This window comes from Notolepis coatsorum (genome assembly GCF_963971535.1).
Source record: "Notolepis coatsorum genome assembly, chromosome: 5".
Lineage (NCBI taxonomy): Eukaryota > Metazoa > Chordata > Actinopteri > Aulopiformes > Paralepididae > Notolepis > Notolepis coatsorum.
Genome location: NC_140169.1, coordinates 136,171,495 through 136,198,621, shown reverse-complemented (window position 1 = coordinate 136,198,621; position 27,127 = coordinate 136,171,495). Strand labels below are relative to the sequence as shown.

The 27,127-nt window shown below is 49.6% G+C and overlaps 1 protein-coding gene across 1 annotated transcript in view; it reads left to right on the top strand.

The window, feature by feature from the left end:
• Window positions 1–27,127, top strand: part of otofa (otoferlin a) — a gene marked incomplete at its 5' end in the record, with an annotated part of 319,129 nt that overhangs the window by 151,853 nt on the left and 140,149 nt on the right. Inside the window, one exon of the mRNA XM_084314280.1 lies at window positions 22,254–22,353. Coding sequence (XP_084170406.1) covers window positions 22,254–22,353 — 100 coding nt within the window. The remainder of the gene's footprint in view (window positions 1–22,253; window positions 22,354–27,127) is intronic.

Genomic DNA, 27,127 nt, shown 5'->3' with positions numbered 1-27,127 from the left:
GGAGGAGGAGAAGTGGGGGAGGTGGAGAAGTGGGGGAGGAGGAGAAGTGGTGGAGGTGGAGAAGTGGGGGAGGAGGAGAAGTGGGGGAGGTGGAGAAGTGGGGAAGGTGGAGAAGTGGGGGAGGAGGAGACGTGGGGGAGGTGGAGAAGTGGGGGAGGAGGAGACGTGGGGGAGGAGGAGAAGTGGGGGGGAGGAGAAGTGAGGGAGGTGGAGAAGTGGGGGAGGTGGAGAAGTGGGGGAGGAGGAGAAGTGGGGGAGGAGGAGAAGTGGGGGAGGTGGAGAAGTGGAGGAGGAGGAGAAGTCGGGGAGGTGGAGAAGTGGGGGAGGAGGAGAAGTGGGGGAGGAGGAGAAGTCGGGGAGGTGGAGAAGTGGGGGAGGAGGAGAAGTGGGGGAGGAGGAGAAGTGGGGGAGGTGGAGAAGTGGGGGAGGAGGAGAAGTGGAGGAGGAGGAGAAGTCGGGGAGGAGGAGACGTGGGGGAGGTGGAGAAGTGGGGGAGGAGGAGACGTGGGGGAGGTGGAGAAGTGGGGGAGGAGGAGACGTGGGGGAGGAGGAGAAGTGGGGGGGAGGAGAAGTGAGGGAGGTGGAGAAGTGGGGGAGGTGGAGAAGTGGGGGGGTGGAGAAGTGGGGGAGGAGGAGAAGTGGGGGAGGAGGAGAAGTCGGGGAGGTGGAGAAGTGGGGGAGGAGGAGAAGTGGGGGAGGAGGAGAAGTGGGGGAGGTGGAGAAGTGGGGGAGGAGGAGAAGTGGAGGAGGAGGAGAAGTCGGGGAGGTGGAGAAGTGGGGGAGGAGAAGTGGGGGAGGAGGAGAAGTGGGGGAGGAGGAGAAGTGGGGGAGGTGGAGAAGTGGAGGAGGAGGAGAAGTGGGGGAGGAGGAGAAGTGGGGGAGGTGGAGAAGTGGGGGAGGTGGAGAAGTGGGGGAGGAGGAGAAGTGGGGGAGGAGGAGAAGTGGAGGAGGAGGAGAAGTGGGGGAGGTGGAGAAGTGGGGGATGAGGAGACGTGGGGGAGGTGGAGAAGTGGGGGATGAGGAGACGTGGGGGAGGTGGAGAAGTGGGGGAGGTGAAGAAGTGGGGGAGGAGGAGAAGTGGGGGAGGTGGAGAAGTGGGGGAGGAGGAGAAGTGGGGGAGGAGGAGAAGTGGGGGAGGTGGAGAAGTGGGGGAGGAGGAGAAGTGGGGGAGGTGGAGAAGTGGGGGAGGAGGAGAAGTAGGGGAGGAGGAGAAGTGGGGGAGGAGGAGACGTGGGGGAGGAGGAGAAGTGGGGGAGGAGGAGAAGTGGGGGAGGTGGAGAAGTGGGGGAGGTGGAGAAGTGGAGGAGGAGGAGAAGTGGGGGAGGTGGAGAAGTGGGGGAAGAGGAGAAGTGGGGGAGGAGGAGACGTGGGGGAGGTGGAGAAGTGGGGGAGGAGGAGACGTGGGGGAGGTGGAGAAGTGGGGGAGGTGGAGACGTGGGGGATGAGGAGACGTGGGGGAGGAGGAGAAGTGGGGGAGGAGGAGAAGTGGGGGAGGTGGAGAAGTGGGGGAGGTGGAGAAGTGGAGGAGGAGGAGAAGTGGGGGAGGTGGAGAAGTGGGGGAGGTGGAGAAGTGGGGGAGGAGGAGACGTGGGGGAGGAGGAGAAGTGGGGGAGGTGGAGACGTGGGGGAGGAGGAGAAGTGGGGGAGGAGGAGAAGTGGGGGAAGAGGAGAAGTGGGGGAGGTGGAGAAGTGGGGGAGGAGGAGACGTGGGGGAGGTGGAGAAGTGGGGGAGGAGGAGAAGTGGGGGAGGTGGAGAAGTGGGGAAGAGGAGAAGTGGGGGAGGAGGAGACGTGGGGGAGGTGGAGAAGTGGGGGAGGAGGAGACGTGGGGGAGGTGGAGAAGTGGGGGAGGTGGAGACGTGGGGGAGGTGGAGAAGTGGGGGAGGTGGAGAAGTGGGGGAGGAGGAGAAGTGGGGGAGGTGGAGAAGTGGGGGAGGAGGAGAAGTGGGGGAGGTGGAGAAGTGGGGGATGAGGAGACGTGGGGGAGGTGGAGAAGTGGGGGATGAGGAGACGTGGGGGAGGTGGAGAAGTGGGGGAGGTGGAGAAGTGGGGGAGGAGGAGAAGTGGGGGAGGTGGAGAAGTGGGGGAGGAGGAGAAGTGGGGGAGGAGGAGAAGTGGGGGAGGTGGAGAAGTGGGGGAGGAGGAGAAGTGGGGGAGGTGGAGAAGTGGGGGAGGAGGAGAAGTGGAGGAGGTGGAGAAGTGGGGGAGGTGGAGAAGTGGGGGAGGAGGAGAAGTGGGGGAGGAGGAGAAGTGGGGGAGGTGGAGAAGTGGGGGAGGAGGAGAAGTGGGGGAGGAGGAGAAGTGGGGGAGGAGGAGAAGTGGGGGAGGTGGAGACGTGGGGGAGGAGGAGAAGTGGGGGAGGAGGAGACGTGGGGGAGGTGGAGAAGTGGGGGAGGTGGAGAAGTGGGGGAGGAGGAGAAGTGGGGGAGGAGGAGAAGTGGGGGAGGAGGAGAAGTGGGGGAGGTGGAGAAGTGGGGGAGGAGGAGAAGTGGGGGAGGAGGAGAAGTGGGGGAGGTGGAGAAGTGGGGGAGGTGGAGAAGTGGGGGAGGTGGAGACGTGGGGGAGGTGGAGAAGTGGGGGAGGTGGAGAAGTGGGGGAGGTGGAGAAGTGGGGGGGGGAGGAGAAGTGGGGGAGGTGGAGAAGTGGGGGAGGTGGAGAAGTGGGGGAGGAGGAGAAGTGGGGGAGGAGGAGAAGTGGGGGAGGAGGAGACGTGGGGGAGGTGGAGAAGTGGGGGAGGAGGAGACGTGGGGGAGGTGGAGAAGTGGGGGAGGTGGAGAAGTGGGGGAGGTGGAGAAGTGGGGGAAGAGGAGAAGTGGGGGAGGAGGAGAAGTGGGGGAGGTGGAGAAGTGGGGGAGGAGGAGAAGTGGGGGAGGTGGAGAAGTGGGGGAGGTGGAGAAGTGGGGGAGGTGGAGAAGTGGGGGAGGAGGAGAAGTGGGGGAGGTGGAGAAGTGGGGGAGGTGGAGAAGTGGGGGAGGAGGAGAAGTGGGGGAGGTGGAGAAGTGGGGGAGGTGGAGAAGTGGGGGAGGTGGAGAAGTGGGGGAGGAGGAGAAGTGGGGGAGGTGGAGAGAGGTTGAAGAGGAGGAACATGACTGTTGGCTTTGTTACCTCAAATGCAAATGTCTCGCGAGGATTGACTCCATGGATGATTGCCCAATTTTAAGAACTGAACATTAAAATAAATGATGTAACAATGGCTATTGGCCATTGAAAGCTATGTTGGGTTGATTGATTGATTGATTGATTAGTGCCCAACCCTCATGGGTTTATAAGACACCAAAAATACTGTTGCAGTGTTTAATTATTTCATTACACATTACATTTCATTACCTAAATACATTTGACATAAATACAGATTACAGCTTCTGGTATTCTGCCTTCTCTCCCAAGCTTGGCAAATACAATCTGCTGCCCTGCTCAAGAAAATCAACATAAGTGGAGGACCTTTTACTAAAAAGTATTTCCCTTATGTCCTCGTAGACAGGACAGTAAAAAGAAAATGAACCTCATTCTCAATTTCACCTCACAGCAGCTCACACACCAAACACAGACTGCCCTCCTCTGGGCAATAAACCTGCTTGTATCCAGGGCTAGTGGTAATGTCCCTGACCGAATCTGTGCACCTAGGGATCTTTGTCTTTTGTTTAAATTATACTTCACTTACTGTAAGGTTCTGCACTGTGACTATTCTTTATGAGACAGTAAGTTTGTAATTTTAGTTTATACCATATCAATGGTAGTACAGAACAGATACGACGAGAGGCAGATGTTGGTTTTCAAACAAAGCACTACTTCTTTCTTCTTCTTCTTTCGTGTAACGTCAGAGGTCCAACTCCGTATCTTGTAGCCATGCCCTTAACTCTGGTCCCACATCAAAGAGGCTGGCTTCCGAGGGTGGTTTGTATAGGGGGCAGATGGTCAGGATGTGGTCAACAGTCTGCTCAGGGTCTCCACACTCACATGCAGCGCTGTCTGCCAGGCCCCACTTCTTTAATGATGCTTTAAAGCGACCAACCCCAGATCTTAAACGGTTCAGCAGAACCCATTGCCGGCGTGGAAGATCGTCTCCTGTGGCGCCATCTCCTGGATCCCAGATGTGGTGGTGGATACGGGTTGGCCCAGCACTCTCCCACTCTCTCTTCCAGGCTGCCGCCAGCCATCCATTTCTGGATAGGTCCTCAGTGGTGGAACGGAGCATCTCTTGTGCCACCTTGTTGTAGGGGTGGCGGGACTTGAGTCTGCTCATAGGTGCTGTTGTTGTTGTGGTGTTGTGTAGGATGTGCCAGTCATGCTTCACTGCCTTCCTTGCTAGGGCGAGAGTGGCAGCCTCTCGTCGTAGGCCAGCTGGTGCGATTCCTGCAAGGACTGGCAGCAGGAAGACGGGTGTAGCCTTCAGGCATCCAGTGATGATCCGGAGGGCGTTGTTAGTAGCCGCATCAACTTTTTTAACGTGCAGGCTTCTGCTCCAGACTGGGGCACAGTACTCTGCTGCCGAGAAGACCAGGGCTTGGGTGGATATCCGAAGGGTCTTGGCAGTGGCTCCCCAGGTTGTACCTGCGAGGCGTCGGATCAGCGCAACCCTTGATGTTGTCTTTGCCCTGACATCTTCGAGGTGTTGTTTGAAGGACAGTGTCCGATCCAGACGCACGCCAAGGTATTTAGGGGCTTGCTGGGACTCTAGACGCTTGTGGTCAGCATATACCTCCAGTTCCCTCTTGGCATCTCTGTTGCAGAGATGGTATGCTGCTGAAACGGTCTTGCTGGTGCTGAGCTGTAGGCGCCACTTTTGTAGATAGGCTACTAGGATGTCCATGTCTTGGTTAAGACCGTCCTCCAGTGCCTTCCATGTGGGTCTTCTCAGCATGATGGCAAGATCGTCCGCATAGCCGTACTTTCTGGATGCTGTGACTGGGAGATCGTAGATGTAAATATTAAACAGCATCGGAGAAAGGACTGACCCCTGTGGGACACCGTTCCTCAGTCTTCTGAGCCTGCTGCGCTGGCCATCGCTGGTGTGTAGGACAAAACTGCGGTTAGACAACATCTCCATGATAAACTTCACCATGTGCCGATCAGGTACCATCCTCATCAGCTTCAGGTGGAGTCCACGGTGCCAGACAGTATCGTATGCGGCAGTCAGGTCCAGGTACACTACCCCCGCTTTCTCATTAGCCTGGAAGCTGTCCTCGATGTCTTGAGACAGTAGTGTTACCTGGTCCACTGTTGATCTACCACGTCGGAAACCGGCCTGTTCCTGTGGGAGCTGTGTGTCAATTACTGGCTCAATGCGGCTATGGATCATTCTTTCCAATATCTTAAATGGAACACAGAGCAGCGAGATGGGTCGATATGCCTTGGGGTCTTCCGCAGGTTTGTTTGGCTTTGGCAGGGCAATTACAGAAGCACGACGCCAGGTCTTGGGGATCTTGCACCTCTGATAGCATGCAGAGAAGAATGCACAGAGCCAGTCAGATGTTGTTGTGCTCTGGTGGGTGATAAACTCCGGGTGGATGTTGTCACGGCCTGGAGATTTGCCCGTCTTGAGCTTACTAATGGCCTCATCAAGTTCATCTGCTGTGAACTCTCCTGAGAGGTTAGAATCTACACTGGCCACCTTGGAGAGGGAAAACACCTCCTGTGTTATCAGGCGGGTAACATCTTTGTCTGCGTCTGGGTAACGACCGTTCTTCAGGAGCTCGGAGGCGATGGCATCTGCAGTGACTGGGCAGCTTGGGGGCTTCGTACATCTGCCTGTAAGCTGGTTGATCGTTTGCCACGCCTTCCGACTAGAATGGGTAAAGTCAATTGATTCAACTACTTCAGTCCATCTGTCTCTACGCGTGCTGTCCAGTCTCTGGAGCAGTGCCACTGCAGTCGCATCCACCTCTTCCCTGGAGCCAGCGCTCTGGTGGTCGCACAGGAGGCGGCTGCACTCCTCGTCCCAACCAGGGATGTAGTTCCTGTTGTAGCCGCGTGGGATGGTCTTCTTTGCCGCACCCAGGAGGACCCCACAGTAGGCCTCATAGGCGGCGTTCACATCGGTTGCATCTGGGTCTGGCAGACCAGCTGCCCTCTTATCCGTCTCCTGAGCAAATACCTCCCAGTTGGCCTTTCGAAAGTTCCATCTTTTGACAGGCTTCCCTAATACCGGTTGCACCAGTGATGGGACTTTAATGATGGATGGTCGGTGGTGTGAGTCGGGAAACCTGTCTAGGACGCGTCTTTCTGGTTTCGGGTCATTGCTCCAGCATACGGCAAAGGCCAGGTCTGGGTTGGTAGAGGTGTTCCAGCGTGCAGAGAAGAAGCTTGGTGGCTCCTTGGGGTCGTACAACAGCAGAGCATCGATGTTGGAGGCCCATTCGCTGAGCGCCTCTCCGTTAGGTGTTGTGTAGTTGTAACCCCAGTCTGTGTGTTGACAGTTGAAGTCACCTGCGTAGATGGCGGGTGCAGTTATGGACGGGAGGGACGTAGCAGCCAGCTCTGATGGTGGGGGCTTATATACGTTGATGACTGAAGTTCTTTAGTTCTTTAATTCGAGTAGATTAATGAACACGCATACGATGGCGGATAAAAAAAACACACGCTAAATACGCTTCACAATACATAGGATACTCTATAGTAAATACAATAATTCGGGGGAAATGAAGGGGAGAAAGCAAGGTCTCCAAAACACGCTGAGTGGTAAACACGTCAAACGACGGTGCTGCATATACACACAATAATATAAACATTCAACAACGAATTAAATCGGCAATCAAAGTGACACGGCGACTCAGACACATAGGGAACAAACTTATCCTCTGTGGCAAGGAGCAATAGGCTTACACATGTAGGTATACTCACAGACAGTATAGTGATCGACAGGGTTTGGGTGACACGGGAGAATATGAAGAGACATTTAACGAGCCACACCAGGGCCCCGTTCCTCGTACCTGGATAACTGAGTTAGCCGGATAACTTTCGGGTAATTCTGACTTAAGCCGGACTTTCCGATTCCCCGTACGTGGATTTTCCAAATCACCATGACAACAGATCCAAAAGTTTGAGCCTGGTCGAAAGCAGAGTTTAAGTTCAAGTTAGCCTGAACCATCGCCACGCCCCCGCAAAAAAGTGACAGCCCGTTTCCTGAAATTATTCCCACAGTCTACAATCTGCATTATACCATTCTGAATTACGTTTTTGTGCTCCATTCTTCCAGAGGGGGCTTTTGAAATGTAAAATAGACCCAAAATGCTGATACTAAATTCACTTTGTCCTAAATAATGCACGTTATATATACCGTGGCGCTCGCTCGGTGCGATGTACACATTATGACGTGGTTATTTTAATTGTAACTGGGATTAAGATGTCTGATGAGATGCGCTGTTTGACGGATTTGAGAAATTGAATGAGCCGTTGACGTCACATTAATGAATGAGGATAAAGAAATAAAACTTCATTCAAAATAAAGAATATTCTAAACACGGGTCTCTCGTTCATTAATGTATAAACAATGAATTTATCCCATCTGGTCCAGTGGTGCAGCGGTAGTGCTCAAGCCTGCCAACCCAGCGACCGGTGTTCAAAACCCCGTGTTTCCAATATAATTTTTTTGAATATAATATTAATGATTATACGCCAAAGTAGCCTGGTTTTAAGTTAAAATATTATAAATCTACATGCATTGAGGATGTCATTCTTTATATAGCTCTCAACGTGCACCAAATTGAATTATTCCTATATTGCAAAAAGAAGGAAAAGACTAGGGTCTCGAACCCCGGTCGTCTGCGTGAAAGTCAAAAGAACAACCCGTTAGACCACATTGGAGATAAGTTAAAGATCGACTATACATCAATCAATGGGTAAGAGAGCCGTATCGTAATTCTGTATAACAGTTTAACTAATTATTTTCGCTAGCAAGATCTCATTTGATTATTCAATCCAGCAGGCAAGTTTAAAGAAATATAATCTGATTGATTGAGGTAATGAGGGACTTAGAATTAGCCTATAGATAACGCATTTAACTTGTCGGCGAGGCGATTGAGCCGTATTGCAATCTGTCAATAAAGTCTTAAATCAATTAATCAATCAATGCCGTTAGAGAATCAGGATCTCTGCCATCGATACGTGCTGGCTTTTCACCTAAAGCGGCCGCGCGCACTTAGCCTGAGTCTCAAGTCTGAATCGAGTTAACGAGACTGAATCCACCTTCGAGGAACAGGAAAATCCCGGCTTCGAACATCGGGTTAACTGAATCTGGATAATGACATCTTGATCGACTTAGTTGAACCAGGTACGAGAAACAGGGCCCAGGTACCAGTGAGTGTAATTAGGACAGATAGACGTGGCAATTACCCACCAAGTAACGCTAGAGGTTCGCTCACTGAGCAGAGCGAACCCCAAACGTTACACTAATCTCCTGAATATCACACAATAATCGGTTCTGGAAAATGAATGCCAAATCATTCACATAAAGATTTCACCTCATTAGCCCAAAGATGACCATGTGAAATGTCCGATTTAAATATATTTTTAGTAAGTCTCTGATCAGACATCTTCACAAGCCTATTCCAAAGCATTTGACATTTATGTCTGCTGTTTGGAGGTTGTCAGGTTCTATAATAAAACAAATTGGGTTTGTTGAGTTCTATAATCAAATTCAGAGAACATTTAAAAAAAAGTGTACACCTGAAAGGGTTAATCTCCGAAGACCTTTTAGCTTAAAAGACAGAAGTATCCCTGACGTTTCACCATCTTGAACAAAGACTGTGAACCACATGAAACCGGTAGCCTCCTCTGTGTTATTCAGCTGTACAGTATCAGCCCCTTCACAGCTGAGGCGTCTGGCAGCACTTCAGGGCAAACTGATTCAAACTCAGGGTGAAGTTATGTGATTGGGAGAAGTTAGTTTGTTATTGAGTGCCACGTCTCCGCTGACTAATGCAGCCTCTGTCTGTACTGGATACCACATCCATCACCTCACAGGCCTGGCTAAAGAGAATACAAACAAAGGATGGAAGACAGACAGAGAGAGAGAGAGAGAGAGAGAGAGAGAGAGAGAGAGAGAGAGAGAGAGAGAGAGAGAGAGAGAGAGAGAGAGAGAGAGAGAGAGAGAGAGAGAGAGAGAGAGAGAGAGAGAGAGAGAGAGAGATGTTAGGAGGACACAGTAATAGATTATTGAGGCTGCACACTGCGCTGTCTCCTTATTGGCATTTTTAATAAATACCCAAAGCTATTGCTACACTGCTATCTCTGTATCTGTGTGTGTGTGTGTGTGTGTGTGTGTGTGTGTGTTTGTGTGCGTGCATGCGTGTGCGTGTGTGTTTGTGTGTGTTTAATTTCTAGACATTATAAAGTGAGACTTGTGTGTGTCTGTTAATTTCAGTGCTGTATGTTATTTGTCTCACTACCTCCACCCCATATGGTAAAGTATTTTTGTATATATATATTTTTGTGTATTTATTTATTAACACATTGGATGCCAGAGGTCGCTGTGGGCGTATGGCTGTTTGTGCCAGCGCTGTAATGCAATGGGGGGAGATGCCGGTGTTTGTAGTGCTAAAACTATATTAAATATTATAGCTATGGATCTAATAACAACGTTGATTTTCAGTGAGTTTCTTCCGGTCAACATGCAAAAAACAGATAATTCCTTCATCCATACATTTCCGTTTTATACCGTGGTGAATATGAGTATAGTTTTAGAGTGATCCTGTGTAATCCCAGGAAACTCCGGCAAACACCGCTTTACTGCATTTCATTGTAAACCGTGCCATTTCTCGTCTGATTATTGAATCAATTTGAAATCAATGCTAGATTATCGGTATTATGTTTCATCATGCATGCACGAAAGGGTGGGGGGGGGGGTCGTTTTTCTATGCTTCGAACGCCACCAACGGCATACATTACCCAGTACATTACAGACACACGCTGCGATCGCGGGGAAAAAAATATCGGATCAACGCAAGATTGATAACATATAGTCCTTACCTTGTCTCTGATGTACTGCAAAAAGAATAAGCCAATTATCTGATCGCCATTCCAAATATCAACAGCGATCCTGTGTCCAACGTTATCCAGCATTGCACATGAACTGGCGGGCGGGGACCCTTGTCGATGCCATCCCTATAAGCGCGTGTTTTGCCGGAGTGTGGAGAACCCGCCCCCATGTCGCAGCTCGGCCAAGAAAATAAACCATATAGTTTCAAATGGAGTGCAATAGCGGTCGCAAGGCGTTAGGCGGCGGTATCGGACCGTTGTGGTCTCAGACAGAGTGCCACACAGTCCTACAGCATAGCAGGATGGATTATGAATGGAAATAGCAAATAAAAGAAATAACAATCCAATAACGAGTTTACTCGTTGTTGGCAGAATTCGATTGGCGGGCTATAATGAGTTAACTCGTTTTTGGCGGCGCGGGAGCTCCCCTATTCGACTCCCCCTCGGGACATAAACATTTAACAACAACACAACGCAGAGTGAACCAATACGATCCGTCACAGTGGTGCCCAGTGACCCAGATGTCCTGAGGGGCGTGAGTTTAAGGAGGTGAGTGTAACGGGGAAGCCCGTGAGTATATCCACAGTCACAGAAACAGGGGTGTTGACAAGTGACTGTGGCATTATGGGCTGGTAAGTTAAACTCACTTCCTCATAACAGGGTTAATAGACGCATAGGTACTGTACATAGGGGTGGATTCACTTCTTAGTGCAGCGGCCTATGTCGTCGCCCGCGGCGCGGGAGCTCCCCTGTTCGACTCCCCCTCGGGACATAAGCATTTAACAACAACACAACGCAGACCAATACGATCCGTCACACATGTATTATTAATATTATTATTAGTAGTAGTAGTATTAATAACAAAAACAACAACAATAACAACAACTTGTTTGATCTTTTACTGTAATTAGATGACTGCAATTACAACAAGAATGCCTTACATTACGCTGTGTGTGTATGTGTGTGTGTGTGTGTGCGTTTGAATGTATAACACAGTGTGTGTGTTTGAATGTATAAAACGGTGTGTGTGTATGTGTGTGTGTGTGTGTGTTTGTGTGTGTGTGCGTTTGTGTGTCTGAATGTATAAAACGATGTGTGTGTATGTGTGTGTGTTTGTGTGTGTGTGTGCGTTTGTGTGTCTGAATGTATAAAACGATGTGTGTCTGTCTGTGTGTGTGTGTGTGTGTGTGCTACCATGCATGCGCCAGTGTGCCAGGTTGTGAGACTATTGACTATCTGCCCTTCAGAGTCATCAATGTGTTTTACGGTACTTTCCCTCCTTTGTGGGCCAGAGTGTGTCTGACAGCTCCCCTATACGGTGCTCCTGTGTGCATGTAATTAAGGTATATACGGTGGTCGAATGCCAATGCGTGGTGTAACTTGTGTGTATGGGCGTGGTGCTGGGTACCCTGACATAATGGCAGTGGCTCTGTGTCGGCTGCAGTGCATTCTTTCTGTATGACTGCATGCTCTGCTGCTAGCTGTATTGTTTGGGGAAAACTCGTTCAATTATTCAGAGTCTCTAATTGGTCGGTTGAATGGGGAGGATTTGGCAATCATGAATTTCTACTGGTTCCTTCTGCCGCGGCCTTGGGTGGCAGCATTGAAAACCTCACACCGATACACATATATTAAATGACAAAATAGGAGACGAACAACCGCAGACGAATCAGTGGTATTGATCGAAGAGGCTAATTGGGTTAATTCGCTCATTTGCGAAGTTCAATTTGTTACCGATGTTATCGAGCTAGCTCATGGCCAGGATAACATCCACAGAGTTTTGATATAGTCCAGCAAGTCTTTGTAGCGTCTGGCTTTATTTTTCAAAGGAAGTAGTTATAAATAGCAGCCAACTCCACTGATGACAGAAGAGAACAGAAACCTTGTATCAGCGCTGCTGAGAGGGTACCGTGAACGGTGTGGCTGTTGTTATCTATTTTGCTTAAGTTGTTTTGCCTCGGGGGCGCTGATAGCGGCTAATGAGAAAAGGTAATTGCCGTCTGGTGCTTGAATGGGAGGGGTAGAGAACTGCAGAATAGGCTGTATCTGAAATACTTGTGGAGAGGGTTCTCGGCATACTTGGAGGGGGAGGTGATTATGGGGTGGCATGGGTCAGGCAGGTGCACAGATAGTGTCCAAATGGGGGCTAGAGCCCCTGGATCCCTTGCTCTGCCGTACAGAAGGTGCCTCCTAGAAGGTATTTATCGACTACATTATGTCTTTGCTCTGCCGTACAGAACGTGCCTCCTAGAAGGTATTTATCGACTACATTATGTCTTTGCTCTGCCGTACAGAACGTGCCCTCCTAGAAGGTATTTATTGACTACATTATGCCTTTGCTCTGCCGTATAGAACGTGCCTCCTAGAAGGTATTTATTGACTACATTATGTCTTTGCTCTGCCGTACAGTACGTGCCTCCTAGAAGGTATTTATCTGGAGCCTGCCTGCCGTACAGTACGTGCCTCCTAGAAGGTATTTCTCTGAAGCCTGCCTGCCGTACAGTACGTGCCTTCTAGAAGGTATTTATCTGGAGCCTGCCTGCCGTACAGTACGTGCCTTCTAGAAGGTATTTATCTGGAGCCTGCCGTACAGTACGTGCCTCCTAGAAGGTATTTATCTGAAGCCTGCCTGCCGTACAGTACGTGCCTTCTAGAAGGTATTTATCTGGAGCCTGCCGTACAGTACGTGCCTCCTAGAAGGTATTTATCTGAAGCCTGCCTGCCGTACAGTACGTGCCTTCTAGAAGGTATTTATCTGGAGCCTGCCTGCCGTACAGTACGTGCCTTCTAGAAGGTATTTATCTGGAGCCTGCCGTACAGAACGTGCCCTCCTAGAACGTATTTATCGACTACATTATGCCTTTGCTCTGCCGTACAGAACGTTCCCTCCTAGAAGGTATTTATCGACTACATTATGCCTTTGCTCTGTCATACAGAATGTGCCTCCTAGAAGGTATTTATCGACTACATTATGCCTTTGCTCTGCCGTACAGAACGTTCCCTCCTAGAAGGTATCGACTACATTATGGACATTTTCGTTAACTCCACAATAGACCCTATTTAACAAGCACAATGATTTATGAAAAATTGCAACCAATCTGGCTACAGGAAACCTCCCATTCTTACCGGCTTGCTGCCTTGATGCCTTATGCTTCACCCCAGGCACTATATGCATTGTCTTTGTCTGGCAATGTGTGACAACAACTTTTGGGATGGACCAACTGACAGAGAAACACACTCTGGCTAGCTGCTTGGTTGCAGCTAAAATAAGGGCACTCCCCCCCTCTTTTGTTTCTAAAATGCCTGTGTATGTCCCTGACCCCTGACATACCATAGGTTACAACTCAAACCCGCAATCCCACTATAGCAGCATGGCACGCAACCTAGTCCCCTGGCCCAGTCAACATAACATAACCGAGTGGATTTGAACCTGGGACCATAGGATCCACAGGATCTAACCAGCTGAGCTAAAGGGTAGGACCTACGGTCCCAGGTTCAAATCCATTCGGTTACATTGGTGACAGCGGTGGGATCTCACTGCCCTGTGAATCAGTATCCAGGTTCACCTAGCAATGGGGGTGGGATCTCAGTGCCTTAACCCTGGGAAAGTGCGCACATGGATGAAATAACGTGCGAGGACGCACTTCTCTGGGGGAGGACGACTGTAAACTACTAACGAGTCGTTCGCAGTCAACCAGCACCTGCTAACAGGTCTGACCCTTCAGCTCAGCTGGTTAGTGCGGCCGCCTGTGGATCCTATGGTCCCAGGTTCAAATCCACTTGGTTACACTTGTATACAGCATTTGGACATCTGTACAGAGACAGAAATGCAGAATGGGTGGAAAGACAGTTTGACTTTTTGTTTGTGTGTGCGTGGGGGAAGAGAATGATCTAATGCATGAAGCCAACCTGCCTCCCCTAAGTGCTGTGTGGTTTGACATACTGCATGGCAGCTTGTCTCTGCCTGTCACAACACAACTCCATTAGTCGCCCAGGGCACCTGATTAACCTCGCCAGCATGTCATCTGCATCTACTGTCCCCAGGGAGGAAACAAGACACAGGAGAGTGACTTACAGGAGTAGAGCTGTCAGAGAAATATATCTAACACTGAACACTTGGAAGGGAGAGACGGGAGAAAGATATTTAGCGAACGGGAATGTAGGAGTAGAACTGATACTGATACGTGAATACAACTTTATTTTAACACTTTCAGTGCCAGCCATGCGGGGCGCTAAAGGCCTCCCCGTATGCCAGCGTCCACTTCAATGATAGAGATCTCATATTTGCAAACGCATGAACTATGTCTTAAATTATGGCTATGTGTCTAATCTGGCCGTCGCTTATCAATGACTTGTTTGCAGTCAACATTGTCGAAACGGATTGTTTCTTAATCGGTTCATTTCCGTTTTATACCATTTTGAAAAATGCTCTTTTTTCAGGAAAATATAATATAAAAATATAAAGATTCTGTGATAATCGCCCTTTACTGGAATATTCTGGAATACACAAAAAACTTTGTAATTTTTCTGCCTATTTATGAATCGTTTTCAAATAAACGCTAGATTATCGATAGTATATGTGTACTTATGCACGTTATAGAAGCGGGCTGAAAAATCGAATATCTTATTTCCTGATCAGCACACACACACATACACACACGCACACACACACATAGGCACATGTTGATATCTCTGAAAAAAGTTCTGATTATCCTAAGACTGGTAAAATAGATTCCTTACCTCAGATCAGATGTTCTCCAAAAAGATTATTCCAATTCCTGATCGGCATTCCAAATATTGATCGTGTTTATTGATCCAGTGCTGGGTACTGGAAATATGTATTCCACGCTGTTTTGGGGCTCGGCAATGACTTGGATCCTCTCGGGTGACTTGTCTGAGAAGTAAAATGAGGAAACTGGATTTCCCCCCCCCGCATGTGTTTCATTCAGTCTAATCCAATGGGGTGCAGTACAACAGGGAGAGACGATAGGGGGCGGTATTTTCCCAATGGAGCTCAGAGAGAGTTTGCAGCACTAACGTGAGACTAGATTGATGAAATATGAATTAAAATCGCTAATAAAAAAAAAAGTTAGATTTATCGTCGCTGGCACTCAACGGTTGGCATGAACTAACGATAAATCTCATCGCTGGCACTCAAAGTGTTAAGGGGCGCAAAGACAAGTACAACAATAAATGAACCAATGAGGAACTATGTGTTAACAAGCTTTTTATTAACCATTAGAAAACTGAGATTTAAGGGTAAAAGGAGAGTTCTTAACCCATCACCACTGACACATGAAGGCCTGAGACTTGGCCAAGTAGGCTGTAACAGAGCAGCTTTAACCTGCCTGGTAAAAGTGCGCCTGTCCCTTTATGGCTGTCAATTACGGATGCGCTCATTTGGGATCTGATAGCGGATAAGAGGTGAGACGTCAGACGGTGGTGGGTTGGCCTTGTGAGACGTGAGACAGGAGACGTGAGAGAAGTCATGACGCGGAAGTGAGAGCGGCGAGTTTGAATGTTGTTTCACTGAAGGAAGACGTGCAGCCGATATAAAGAGCAAGGAGAACGTGAACCGTAGTTAGATAACGTTGAAAACGCGCAAGTAAACATTACCTGACACGGGATGGATGACCAACGTGGATAGTCCGGACGTCTACGACCTGATCATCTTCACCCAACGCGAACTTCGGTGCGGTAGGGTACACGCTGCACTGTTTGTTTTGCTCCTGTTCCGAGGCTGTGACGCAAGCGTCTCCGACTCAAACATTCCCCTCTCCAAGCTTCCTAATGACGGCGACACATAGCCCAGGCCAAACGCGCCTCTCTATCTCTCTCTGCAACCTCCAGCCCCAGCCAAACATCTCTATCTCTCTCTGCAACCTCCAGCCCCAAGTCCAACGCCCCTCTCTTTCCCCTGCTCTCGCATCACACACACACACACACACACACACACACACACACACACACTCACACACACACACACACACACACACACACACACACACACACACACACACACACACACACACACACACACACACACACACACACACACACACACACACACACACACACACACATATTTTCTTTTAGAGACTTTCTATTTTTTCATTCATTCGCTCAGTTGCGTTGCGGTCATCACCAACTATTGAAAGTTGGAACTATTGGCAAACGCCTATACCTGTTCACCAAATGAACTGAACGGAGTGAACGGACTGGTTTATGGGAGTTTAATCACAGGCTGGTCTGAAAATGAATTGTTTTGTGTTCTAAAATGTTTGCTTATGATTTTGACTTTAATCCAATACATGGACATTTTGACTCTGAATTGAGCATGACTCCTGAGTGTTTCTTTGTTAGCAAATTAACCTAGTATTTAGCATGGCCATTAGTCCAGGCCTACTATTAATCAAATTATTATATTATTTGTCTATTATGTGGTACAGTCTTATGCCGTAGCTATAGGCCTAATTAATCAAATCAAAAAGGTAATTTTATCTTCATTGGCAGGGGTTAGACCTGTCTGGCGCCCAACGGTAAATGTTATAGGCACTATAAGTGGACACCGCTACAAGGCTAATAGTCACCTAGTCCATGGTGTAAATAAATATAGCTTCTAAAAAAAATTTATTCAGCAGGGAACAGCTTATTGCTAGTCAACCTAGTCAACCTAACCATTTAACATTTTTGAATTAGTTTTCTATATAGTAACTGGTAGTTAAAAATCTCCATTTCCATTGAAAAATTGCAACATATTAGTTCTGTATCATTAGGGGATCCGCTTGGCATCACTCATGCACTCCCTCGCGTACGTGCACGCGCACTGAATAAATTCCACAAATGTACCTTTAATACCAGTATTAGTCTGACCACACCCCTCATCAGCTTACCTTCATAAGCAGGTGTGTGGTCACCTGCTCTCCTCCTTCTCGCTTTCACCACAAGGAAGTGCCTCGGTAGTACCCCACTTGACGTGTTGATTAGTTGAAAAGAGTTGTGACAAGTCTACATTGTGCTTAATTTTTTCTTCTCTCATATCTGTTGTAAAGAAAAAGTTTGGGTCATAATGTATTCTGCGGAGAGTAGACCCGCTAGACCTACTCTTCACCAGCGGTTCTCCATTCCCGCCTCCGTCGTGCGTTCTGGTGCTGGGCTGTTGCCACTTTCGTGGTTGCCGACCCAGCCCAGGAGACAGCCGATGCATAGTTTGCCTCTCCGAAGAGCCGAGGAGTCGGTGCCGTCACTCCGGCGATGGCCTGATCTCGACTCTGGTTCCTCTGGTTCCAGGGAATCGTCCGTTGGTGAACGGTCGGTTGTTTTGGAGCCGGAGGATTTGCGACGCAAACTTTTCGCGTCTGCCCGTTCACGTCGCAAGATGGTAGCATGCAGGCGCGAACGGCCTGGGTTTGGGGAACTGCTGGAGACCAGCGAGGATGCGTCCGGCTCTGGATTTCCGATGGAAACTGAGGACTTCATGGAAGAGGCGGACGGATTCTTGTATGATGGTCCCGTGGTGGAGAGTATCCCTCTTATCCAAGAAACACCGGAGGGGGGAGAAATGGCTCCATGGGACTCCCTGTTCGAGGATGTCGAGGAACCACCTTGGCCTCATCAGCAGGATGCCCTACTATCGGCCACATCAGACTGTGGCTCCTTGACCAGTTGCAGCCTGCTGCATGTGAGGGATGCGGGTTCGGTGGAGGAAGGTCCGCAGGGGGAACTGCGGGCTTTGTTTCCCGAGCTCATGGCGGTAGCCGCCGCCGCAAACGGCGTGCCGCTGCCGCTGCCATTGCCTGCACCTGTCCCTGATGATCTCATAGGTCATCGCTGGCAGCGTCGCCCAGTGAGAGGGGTGGATGTTGTCTACCCATTTTTCCCATCAATGGGGGCCTATGTTCGTCAGGGTCAGGCGGTTGCCAACATCATGGGACTAACCCCCGCCTACGTACCAGTTACGCGGGTGTCGGGGTTAGTCAAAGGTATGGGGGAGGGCGTGCCTCGGCTTGACAGTCCCATGGCCACTCTCCTCTGTCCGGATATGGTGTGGGAACCCTTATGCAAGCCGGTCCTCCAGGGTAAATCGGCTAGGCAATTGGCATATTGGGGTGACCAGTCATTCATCGCTGGTACACAATCGCTGGCTGCGGCGTCTAACATCGCCCACCTGGCTAGATTTGTATCGGGGATTATGACGGGCGGCACGGATCTGAACGAGGTAAAATGCGATCAGATCACCCAGGCGGCAGGAGCTGTCCTGCACCTTTCCCAGGTGCTGGCCATAGCCATGGGGAAAGTGCGCGCCCTGGCTACCCTGGGCCAGTGTCATCTTTGGCTGGAGCAGGCCCGTGTGCCGGAACGGAAGAGAGCCCCTCTTCTGACGGCCGCCCTCTCCGACGCTGGTCTGTTCGGGAAGGCCCTGCGGTTGATGACCTCAACATGCAGAGAGATGGCAGAGGAGAGATCCATCCTCCAACCCCATTTTCCGCCTCCCGTCCTTGCCGGTGGAGTCAGAAGGCTTCCACGACGTCGAGCTGTCTCCGTCGTCACTACCACTGCCTCCGCCGCCGCTGCTGGCCCCTCCAAGAAGGCCAGGAGAAGAGACGGCGCTTCTGCTACCGCCGGCCCATCCACGACCGGAGGAGACGGTAGGGAACGTCGTGACCAGCAGACAGTAACCTACCGTCCCTCCGGGGCTCCTCGGGGTGGCAAGACTCGAGCGGCGCGAGGTGGCAGACGCTGCTGAGAGTGACTTTTCCCCTCTGTGTCCCCTCTCCTTTACACCCTCCCCGGCCCCTCTATGATTTTGTGCCTTAAAACAACTTATGATAATAAAGAAGTTCCCCGACATAAGGGGGACTATGTTTTGGCCGAACAAACTGTGTGTTTCTTCAACAAATCATATGGTGGGGTATATGTGTCTCACAATGCTGTGTTGTTAGTTGCAGTAATACTCGTACACACGTTCCACGGCCTAGCCGTTACTCTCGGTCAGCGTTTTTTGCTATGTACGACATATATAAACGGGTGTAGGATTCACACACATGCGACTTGTTTTTGTTGTAAATCCTGTTCACATTTTGTGGGTTACGCTTACGCTATACATTAGCATTCTACCGGAGGTTTTCAAAATGGCTACGGTTGTTTCTGTGTGTAGGGAACGAAGGGTTTTTTGTGAGGGGGTGTCGAATAAACCCCTCCTTCCCACTTGATTGGTTTAGGGGATTTTTATCTCTTCTGCTGAGCCAGTCAGGGCCGAGCCGGTGAGACGTCTTGGCAGGGGGGGGGGGAGGGTTATCCTGCCAACTCCTATTACAGAGAGGAGCCGGCAGAATTTCCCCCCGTCATAGCGGTGTTGCTATGGCGACGCCTTCCATGAGTTACGGTGTCTTAAGGTGTCGAGTTAGAGCGTAGGGCTCACGGGTCTGCTGTGCTCGATTTATGTGTAAACTTGAGTCAGTTGGTCACGTGACTCACAGTTTGCATGTCTTTCTCATGACTACCACTCGTGTGGGAAGGTTTTCTGGGAGGGTCTAGTCTTTACTCTCTGATTAAAGAAGAGTGACTGGATGTAAAATTATGTGAAAACAGGTTTTTTACTCCCAGCTGTGCAGTTGGGTTCATACGGGTGATGCTTCTTCTTTATTATTATAAAGAGTTGGATGTGTCTAGATGAATTGGAAATGGGGGCCCCTGATGGAAACAAGACTAACGTCTTTCTCAGGTCTGCCTCCCCTTACCGATTGTGTGTTTTGAGCCATACTATGTTGTACCCTTTCTGCAATCTGTTGGTTAAAGTTTTCATTCATTCATTCATGTTGTTGGTTGCATCCCGCCCTCTTGTCGTTCCCCTGGGCGTCTTGGGGATTCAATAAGATGGTCTAAATAGCCTATTATTGATGTGGATATGCCCAACGCACACATAGTGCTAACTCAGGATGTTCTGTTGGACATTAGGTAACTGACTGGCGCGCCTTGATTGCTTGGGGTTAAAACAGCGTTTTTATAAAGCAATCGGGATGGGGGTTTTTCCTCTTCCGACGCCCTGTGTGGTTGTCGACGGGTTCTCGTTCATATCAGGGGATGATAACGGAATGGATCTGAACATATGTGGAAGGGTCTCACGCCCTGGGGGTGGGCTGCCGGGCGCGGTTCGCACCGGAACGTCTGAGTGGCGCCTTCTTTTTATGTTTAAGATCAACACGCATATCTGCCCCTTCTCCTGGAGTTGGCATGTCGGCGTGGTTAGGGCACGGGACTGGTTCTGGTCGCGCTGGTCCGGATCAGTTGGACCCGTTGTCCGCCGGGGATGCAGATCTGCTGTTCTGGTACCCTGAGGGACTTGGGTTTTTTCAGGGGGAAAAATGCTAGGTCGGTCCGGGTGTCACAGGGTTGAGCGCTATGGAACCCTTGTTGGGTACATTGTATTCTACTCTGTCGTAATGGCTTACGGCCGTGCCAGCCTGTACGCGTCCGATCTCGTCGGATCTCGGCCGCCATGCAGGTTGGTCTTGGTTAGTACTTGGTTGGGTGACCTTCTGGGAATACCAAGTACGGGGTGCTGGGGCTGGTTTTCCATTCTTACGCTCTTCTCTTACGCATGGCGAAGAGGGGCCTGTTGGGGTGGTCTTGACCTCCTCGGGGGACCCTGTGCTCCCCGTATCACCGGGCCCGGTCCGAAGTAATGTTTTGTTGACCTGTAGGCCCGGGATAACCCTGTTGGAAACTGGAACACGGGCTGCGACAGCGCAGGTGTGTTTTGGGTTTTTTTCCTGAGGGGTTATGGGACCAACCACCGCATGGGGTAACACCTGGGTGGTTGGTTCTCTGGTGTATTGCTGCAGTGTCAACTCCCGGGTTAACCGGTTTGAGGGTGCCCCTGCACGTTCATGACGTCTGCCAATCGTGTCAGCCTTCTCTGCCTCGACCCCTCTGGGTGGTTTTTTTTTTTAGATGGAGCCTTGGTCATGCAACTACGCCAGCATACGCCGGGGCGGCTGTGTTCAGCTGTCCTTTCTGGCGCCTGTCTCGTCCGCAGTCTCCAGGCTAGGGTTAACAGCCTGTTGCCTGGTTTCCCTCGGTGCGCTGCCTGCTTCCGTTGGTTAACCTTTTTTGTGTGCTTACGGCCATGCTGACTGCCTGTTGCAGGGTCAGTGTGACAGGCAGTGTACTATCGGGGAGGACAGGGCCCGCTCGGCTGAGGGGCCTTTGTCCGAATACGCTGGCGATGTGGGGGGCGGGGCACTACGTGCCCACCTGGTGGGGTCTTGATGCTGGCATCATGGACTTCTCCGGGCCCCCGTTCCAGGGGGTCCAGTCCCTTTGGTGGGTCTGGGTCTTCCTTCGCGCTCCGCTGCTACGGCCTTGCCACAGGGTTGGGTTTGCCCTTGACCCCGTGATTCTGGGGGCAGTAACGAGGTTTTTTCCCTCCGTTCGTTCCCGGGTGGCATGCGGGTTGTGCGTGTGTGTAGTCGTGGGGTCAAGCCACGGTCTGCTCACCCTGTGCGTTGAGTTGCTTGAGTGCCTCTTCGCACGGTCGGGTCCGTCGCCCTCCCGGGAAACCTCTAATAGGGGGGGTGCCCTCCATTAGGGGGGGTCGGGGGGGCTCGGCCCTCCCTGTTCTGTTGGTTGTGGGGGGCCTTCAGCGGGGTGTATTTGTCGGCCAGTGGCTCCGCTTGGCCTCCCTGTGTGCATGAGTGATGCCAAGCGGATCCCCTAATGATACAGAACGATAGGTTATGACTATAACCAAGTTCTGTTAATTAGGGGTGACGCTTGGCATCCGACGCCGCTGCAGCCCTTGACCTCACCTTGTGGTGAAAGCTTGGGTAGGAGGAGAGCAGGTGACCACACACCTGCTTATGAAGGTAAGCTGATGAGGGGTGTGGTCAGACTAATACTGGTATTAAAGGTACATTTGTGGAATTTATTCAGTGCGCGTGTACGTACGCGAGGGAGTGCATGAGTGATGCCAAGCGTCATCCCTAATTAACAGAACTTGGTTATAGTCATAACCTATCGTTCCTCATGACCTCTTAGATAATTTGTACCCCCTCTAGCCTAATGTGTCAGATCAATGGAACAGAGCTAGCTTGTTTCTGATGTTTTTGTTTTCGCTAACCCAAAAGTAAAGTGTTATTTACTAAATAAGTACACATTTACAAAGGTGAGAGGTGTGCAACGTTGAACAATTAGGAAGAGATGGAAGGAGGAGTCGAAAACAGGAGAAAGAAAACGAAATAGAGTTTTCCGTTAACGACTATCATTGTTTGATTTCAGACTGGTTGGGACCTTCCGGATGGTTCTCCAGAAGGTGGCTGAGGAGGGTCATCTGGAGGTGACCGACACACTCACAGATGAAAACAACACCTCCATCAAGGTAAGAACCAACACACTCACAGATGAAAACAACACCTCCATCAGGGTAAGAACCAACACACTACACTCACAGATCAAATCAACACCTCCATCAGGGTTAGAACCAACACACTCACAGATGAAAACAACACCTCCATCAGGGTAAGAACCAACACACTCACAGATCAAAACAACACCTCCATCAGGGTTAGAACCAACACACTCACAGATGAGAACAACACCTCCACCAGGGTAAGAACCAACACACTCACAGATGAAAACAACAAATCAGACAAAGAAAGACATTTTGAAATGCTTTATTGTAAAATATAATAAATGTCATAGGATATAGGCTAGCGTTTGCAACTTAGAGTTGCTCACTAATGCTTGGTACCAGAATATCTCCCCTTCCTGTTTCCTTTTCACTTTGAGTACTAATACAAATGTATGAAAATATATAGACCAATATATGTACCAGTAAATACTTGAGGGTTGAACCTGCACTTTGTAACTTTTTCATGAAAAATATTGGTTCTTTAGCAAACTAATCACAGAGTTGGGCTGGTCTGGTACAACCAGTGACCCGAAATACGTAAAAGGCTAAGGTCTCACATTTCCTTACATGAAGAAACAGTTTTTGTGTCTTTTTTCTCTTATCCGTTATCTTATGTTTGAACAAGGTGCAGTTACCTCTCTCTCATGTCCCTAAACAACAAGAAATGATCAAGAAAAGCGGGTGGGGGTTTGAGACAAGCATGTCTTACAGATTCTGAATGAAATGAAGAAGAAGAAGAAGAAGAAGAATGATTGTTCTTGTTTTGTATTTGTGCTTGAATCTTGGAGGATGTGTCTTTTGTAGTCAAACTATACAAGTTACTCAATGAATTGTGAACCTACAGTTCAAGTCCTGGTTGTATAATCTTTTTTTTATCCACTTTTTCTCCCCATTTTCTATTTTTCTCCCATCCCAATTTCGTATTATCCAATTCTTCCCTCCCCTGTCTTGAACGTTGCTAGACTATGCCTCCCACTGGTCGGCTGTAGTGAGAAGCCTTACATCACGTGTCCCCTCTGGTACACGAGGAGGCAGCCTGTCGCATCTTTTCACTGCAGCAGCTCGAACTCTCAGTAGCGAGGAGTAATACCAAGCAGCAGCTCGAACTCTCAGTAGCGAGGAGTAATACCAAACCAAGCCGCATTTCTCTGAGACGCTCTCTGATTGGCACTGACTGACGCTCTCTGATTGGCCACTGACGTGTTTGCCCAATCCGTGATGAGCTGTGTCTTTGCCCATTTCCACGCCAAACAGCCTGCAAACTACCTGGCGTTCTATCGCCATGCTCTAAGACAAACTCTAACCTTAACCAACTTCGAAAGAGTGCCTAAGCTTAACTGTCGAAAGAACTTGCCGTCACGCTCTAAGACAAACTCTAACCTTAACCAACTTCGAAGAGTGCCTAGAAACAGGCGTCGGCCAATCAGAGACCGTCTCCGAGAAATGCGGCTTGGTTTGGTATTCACGAGTGGGAGGCTCACGCTGCCCCCGCTACTTCCTGTTTCCATCGCACCGGCGTCACCCAACCGACCTGTAGGAGTCGCTGTCCACAACGTCCAATCCCCCACCCACCGGCTTTCCCACCCTCTAACACTTGCCAATTGTGTTAGTATGAACGACTGGCCAAACCGGTAGCAACGCCGAGAGCTGGGCTCGAACCCAGCGTCTCCTGCGTTAGTGGCGAGCGCCTTGCCCACTGCGCCAATCAGCCGCCCCCCCCCTGGTTGTATAATCTACCATTTATTTAGTTTAGAGTTGAGACGCGTCTGGTCTGATCTTGTCATCCTTGTCGGATCTTGTGATATCGAGTTGCACACACACACACACACACACACACACACACACACACACACACACACACACACACACACACACACACACACACACACATACACACACACACACACACACACACACACACACACACACACACACACACACACACACAGAGCACATAGAAATACCAGAACCGAATGCATTGTGCAAGTTTGATGGATAGTGTCTTGTGCAACAGTAGAATGAGTAGGCCGGGGAGTGTGCCTACTGCCATATGAAATGAGAGAGCGCAATAAAATAATGTAAAAGAGAGCTTGTTGTCTGCGCGAGGTTTAAGACACCCTAGTGTGCCAGAGGGGTCCAGGAGAACCTGGAAGTGCTGACTTTATGTTACTGAGATGATATCACACAGTATAAGGGGTCCCTAGGGCTCTCTCTCTCTCTCTCTCGCTCTTTCTCGCTCTCTCTCTCACACACACACACACACACACACACACACACACACACACACACACACACACACACACACACACACACACACACACACACACACACACACACACACACACACACACACACACACACACACACACACACACACACACACACACACACAAATGTGGGCATACATACTAGGGATGGGTGTGAGTAATCAATTCCTTGAATACTCGCCGTTTCAACTGAACTTTAGCGGTTTTTGAGGGTGCTCCGATTTTATTGTAGATTTTTTTATTTGGTTACCAACAAACACAGCCACCAAAATATTGCTCTGAAATCCTGTGAGTTGTTGCAGGAAGACGACACTGGAAGCTGTGGAGCATGAGAGCGTGAGGAGGCTTCACCATGAAAAGCTTGTTTACAGCTATAGCTTAGCGTTATCTAAAAGACAATAACAGCTGTTTGTGTTTGTGCATTTCTAAATTGCGCCAACAACATGCCGCCCACTTTGAGTAGCGTTCAGACATACGGGTCCACGGGCCTCACTGCAATAATAATAATAATAATAATAAATCAAATTTATATAGCGCCTTTCATAGAACCCAAGGTCGCTTTACAATCAGGACAAAAAATAGGGCAAGGAAAGTAGGGGGGGAGGGGGAAAGGGGATGAGGGAAAGTAGGGGATAATGGACCTAATTTAATCTAAAACTAACTGATGGGGAAAGCCTTGGTGAAGAGGTGTGTTTTTAGAGCGGATTTGAAGGTGTCCAGGGTTGGGGCGTTGCGGATTTCGGGGGGGAGAGAGTTCCAGAGGGTAGGGGACGCCACGCTGAAGGCTCTGTCCCCAAAAGTCCGTAACCTGGTGCGAGGGATGGAGAGGAGACCTAGATCAGAGGATCGTAGGTTCCGGGATGGAGTGTACTGGTGGAGGAGATCAGACAGGTACCGGGGGGCGAGGGCATGGAGGGATTTGTAGGTGAGGAGCAGGAGTTTGAAGGTGATGCGGAACCTGACTGGAAGCCAGTGGAGATGGATGAGGGTGGGGGTGATGTGCTGCCAGGGCTTGGTGTGAGTGAGAACCCTGGCAGCTGAGTTCTGGACATACTGGAGCCTGTCCAGGGCTTGCAGCTAACCGGCTAACGACCAGCCACACACAACGAATCCAGCCTCGGACAACAGCACACTGCGGTGGAGTGATCAGAACTCACGAACAATCCAGGTACATGTAGAGAGTTAATCCAGTTGGGGAAAAACATGTGATGGAAAAAAAGATGATCCAAACCGAAAACCCAGGAGTAGAGGGAAGCCGGCTGGCTAGTTTGACAACGGGGGCTAACGATGCTAACAGCTGACGCTGACAGCGGGCAGGTAGCAAACACTAGCCCAGCTGATCAGCAGAGAGGGTGAGTAAACACAAAAACCGGATAACCGCAGACAGAGGTGATCATGTAGACGGACCGTTTTGACTGACGTTAAGCATTAAGCATCGGATATAATTGCTGTGCATTGTTATGTCCGCGGAGTGAGACATACTGTAATGAAATCGGTAGCGTATGTGTGTGTGTGTGTGTGTGTGTGTGTGTGTGTGTGTGTGTGTGTGTGTGTGTGTGTGTGTGTGTGTGTGACTCCGCGCAATATCTCATTATTGCTGCTGCCATGCTCTTTAAGATGCGTTCTAAAAATAGATTTCCCTAAACAATTGCTCGAGCACTACTCCAGTAATTCATGCAAGTACTCAATCTGGGAAAACAGTATTCGTGCCCATCCCTAATGCACACACACGCACGCATGCACGCACGCACGCACGCACGCACGCACACACGCACGCACGCACGCACGCACACACAAACACACACACACACACACACACACACACACACACACACACACACACACACACACACACACACACACACACACACACACACACACACACACAAACCCATTTCTGTCCTCTTAAACCCAGCATCTGACTGCACTTCATTGCAGAGCAGCTTTAATGAGCATAATGAACAGGTTGATCTCTAGGATCGCCACAGGACCAGCTGGCCGTGGCTTATTAGCTTTGGGCTGTTTTGACTTATGGGACATGAATGTTATCTGGTCTAAACACTCCCTCTACATTCAGTTTGTTATCTGGTCTAAACGCTCCCTCTACATTCAGTTTGTTATCTGGTCTAAACGCTCCCTCTACATTCAGTTTGTTATCTGGTCTAAACGCTCCCTCTACATTCAGTTTATTATCTGGTCTAAACGCTCCCTCTACATTCAGTTTATTATCTGGTCTAAAATCTGGGGAGAAAAAACAGAAAAAGCAGGAGAAAAAGTGGATAAAAAATTTTCAAAAATGTTTCGAAATGTTTACAAATAAACAAGCGAAAAGGATAGGTTTGAAGCCAAATGGCTTATAGAACAACCTACCCCTAATTCAAAAACAAATTCAAAAAAGTTAAAGTTTGCAAAATAAAACAATCAACAAAAACCGACCCCGAAAAGAACAAAAAAAGTTAAAGTTTGCAAAATAA